This window comes from Protomyctophum parallelum (genome assembly GCF_964188405.1).
Source record: "Protomyctophum parallelum genome assembly, chromosome: 16".
Lineage (NCBI taxonomy): Eukaryota > Metazoa > Chordata > Actinopteri > Myctophiformes > Myctophidae > Protomyctophum > Protomyctophum parallelum.
In genome coordinates, this window is record NC_139711.1 from 21,777,947 (window position 1) to 21,781,724 (window position 3,778).

Here is a 3,778-nt window from a genome sequence, read left to right on the forward strand (position 1 = left end):
GATATCCTGGAGGTTGTCGGTTTCTTCTTCTTGGGTATGATCTCCTCAGCGGCCGGTGCACACAGTCGCGGGTTAAGTATCAGGTTCAACCCCTTCTGGAGCTCATCTACGCTCCCCTGTAGGAGCTTACGCTCATGCTCTGACGCCACGAGTTTCTTCTCCAGAGTGGCAATGTTCGTCTTCTTGTCTTTCTCAGTCTTCTCCATGTGGTACAGTTTCTTCTCAAGGACCTGACAGCACTCCAACGCAGTTCTCAGCCGAGAGCCCAGCGCTTTCATGTTAGAGTTGTCCGTCTCGGAAGCGGGAGCTTCCTTCCGCGTAATCTTCTCCTGAAGTTTAATCACTGCCTCAATGACGGCTTTGCTGTCAAGATCAGACGAAGCTCGGGACAGCCGCAGACTGGGCCTTTGTTGGTCATAATAACTCTCAATGAAACTGTCCTTAGAGGCAGAATCTAAAATATGGTCTTGGTACGTCTCCATAGTACCTGGTAGACATTAAATCAAGCCTAATATTCAAACTACTTTGGTGTAATGATATTTCAGATATGTATACATTTGATATAGATAATCATGTCTAGTGTCTATATATGGGCATGTCTTTTCTCTATTGTTAAGTGCAGTTTGTGAAGGTTGATATGACGTCAGGGCATCGTAAATCTGACATCATTCTTGCCCAAATATGGGCATGTACGTGCATACAGGGGTCATACATATTTGATGACATGTGTCAAAACTAAGTGTTAACAAAACATTTGGCAGTAGGAATGGGTAGTTTGTACCTTATTCCATGTTCTCTTTGGCCTGTTATACGTTAAAATGTCCATTCATCTGTATGATTCATGTGCGGTTTTGTTAGTGTTAATACATCCGTATAATCTGCATAATGGCTCATTGCAGGGATTCCAAGTCGAGGTTCACATTGAAAGAGCTGACACTGACAGACAGTCACTTCCCCGTCCTTGGTTTATCCACTGTGGACATTGTGGACAGGAAAGCAGTCTGTGGAGCCGGTAGTTCATCCACTGTGGACATTGTGGACAGTAACCTGGTCTGTGTCCAGTATCCGGCTATCGTCTCCAACGTGGACAGAATGCTGGAAACTCTTGGAGGGGAACAAGGCTTGTCAAAGACATACGCTGACCCCAACAGACGACTTGAAATGCGTTACCGACCTCGGGACCCGTTCTGTCATTCTCTCTGTGGAAACCGTTTCCCGTCCAGTAACCTGTTACTCAGAGTGCGCAGGCTGACACGCAAGAAGGACCCTGCGGACATTCGCATCCAGATGGACATAGTGGGGGTCATTGGAACTACGTACAAATTCCAAGGTATGGCTGACTTTCAGTGTCTCGCTGTGCATTCAGAAGATGGAGAGCACACATCGCTGTATGACAAAATCGTCCTGCGCAAATCGGAGAATCAAGATTTCTTTGAGCAGCCGACTCCCGTCTTCCTCCCCCCGCCCATCTTCTCGCGCGTGGACAACCCCGTCGATTATTTCTACCGTCCAGACATCCACCACAACCAAGTCCCTGTCACCAGGGAGAACCTCATCGGTCTGAACCGAGTCCGCCGGCCCCACAATGCCATTTTTGTCTCTTTTGCGGACCATACTGTGCCCTCCGTGTGCATGGAGGCCGCACGGGTCAACTGGGAAAGGTTGTGTCAGAATCACAGTGACCGGCAGGCTGAAGAGCGGCTGCGGAAGATGTTTGAGAGCCGTCCCATCTGGTCCAGGAATGCGCTCAAGGGCAACTTGGACGTTCACCCTGAGAAGATGAAACTGCTCCTGCCCGTATGCGCCTACTATATGGTGACGGGACCCTGGAGGACTCTGTGGGTGAGGCTTGGTTATGACCCCCGAAAGAGTCCTGAATCCAAAAGATACCAACTGCTTGACTTCCGGATCCGCTACAGCCCTAAACGCGGATATACTTCGAGTGACATACCAGTGAAAACCAAGAGGAGTGCACTTGTCTACGCTCTGCCCAACACGGTCAACAAAACGGTTCCTCAAGCAGCTAGCGTGACAGACATTCCGTGTCAGGATGGTCCCAGTACCAGCCGTCAGTACCAGGCGCCAGGCAACAAGTACCAACAAAAGGATTCCATCTACATTTTCAGAGAAGGCATGTTTCCTCCTCACCGACAGATGTTTTACCAGCTGTGTGACCTGGATGTGGAAAGCATCAGGGACGTTGTTAAGCAGAACGACGGAACAGAGGGAGATTGCGACGAGAGAGACGGCTGGTGCCTGCCTCGCACCACAGACACACTGAGAGATATCATATCGGCCACCATCGAGAAGCTCATCCGAACCCAGGGACCGCCATCGGCTGTCCCACTGAGGCGCAGACGTGGAGGCTTAACGTGCCAAGGGTTTGACAGCGAGCGGCCCGGTGAGGAGGAACACGTGGAGGAAGATGAAGATGATGAATTCCAGCTGTCAGAGGAAAGTGAAAATGACATGGCGGCAGAAATGTTGGATTACATGTAAAAAGAATACATTTTAAAAAGTATTTTCTGTTGGTTCTAGACGCTCGTTATGGATTACACACTATAGCAATGAATATTGCGACTGTATATCGTTATATGCGGCATGCAGCATTCTGGTGTAGCACCCGTCAAGGGACTTCTGCAGGGCTGTCTTCAGGGTCCAGCATTCACTGCCGTATAGGAGAACAGACTCCAGTGTTGCGTGAGTTTGGTTCTCGAGTTACGTGGATTACACAGAGAGACGTACAGACAGACTTGGTGCATTTATAGATAGATTTTATCCAAATATCAATCCTGGTTGAGACATGTGCCCCGAGGGGCACTTCTTCTAGTTCTGTCTTATTTTAAATTAGATGTAGGCCACAGCCACATGCCAAGCACTGTACAGTGGGCAGTGGCAGCTATTATGAAAATTAATGCTATGGATGTATAATAATAATATACCAAGCACGCATATACAGTATATTTAGATTTGTTTTGGTTGTTGCTATTGTTTCACTGTTTTACATTTTTTTTGTTCTCATTGTTGTTGCTGTTGTTGTTATTAGGCTATCATTACTACTATTAGGCTATTATTTACCTATGCTGCATTGTCCTAAGGAAAGCCACACATGTACACAAGAAGATGTAACATTAAAACACAACCTTGAACCTTGATGGCTTACACAGGAAAGTTAAGGCAAAACAAAGTACCTATTAAGTGACACAGAGAGCCATGCGGTCTCCTAGGCAACTTGACACAACAATGAACGGTCTCAGCCTTTTAACACTGCTGCATGGCGACAAACAGCAAGCCGGTTGTAGAGCCAACACAACTATTTTATTGTTTCCCGAACGTACGATATGACTTTATTACTATAACTATATACAATGGATGGAAAGGCTGGCCAGAAAGAGGACCAAAGTCCCGACAGTGACGCCGCAGAGCTGAAGAGTAAAAATACAAATCAACAGCAGGTACTGTAACTACTATGCAGTGTTGTTTTCGTCGACTACTACTAACACGAAAAATGTTCGTCGACTACCTTTTTCCACTGACGAAAACTACATGAAAACTAAATGAAAACTAGGCTATGGTGACTAAAACTATAAGACTAAATATATTGACAATTTCATCAACAAATAAAAACTAGACTAAAATGTTAGGAAGGGACTAGTGGACAAGAGATCCATTATAAGTCAATTTACACTTGTTTTGAATGCTGAAATAGCGCTGCGACGCGTTGTGAGCTTGTAGATCGGCTATTTTCAGGAAGTGTAAAATCATTACGACGCCATCA

At 46.3% G+C, this 3,778-nt stretch overlaps 1 protein-coding gene across 1 annotated transcript; it reads left to right on the forward strand.

The window, feature by feature from the left end:
* Positions 1-885: 885 nt before the first annotated feature.
* Positions 886-2,499, forward strand: LOC310873183 (general transcription factor 3C polypeptide 5-like; the record flags this gene model as incomplete). Its single annotated transcript, XM_083785505.1, has 1 exon — positions 886-2,499. The coding sequence occupies one exon, from the start codon at positions 886-888 to the stop codon at positions 2,497-2,499; it is 1,614 nt and encodes a 537-aa protein (XP_083641631.1).
* Positions 2,500-3,778: the final 1,279 nt, after the last annotated feature.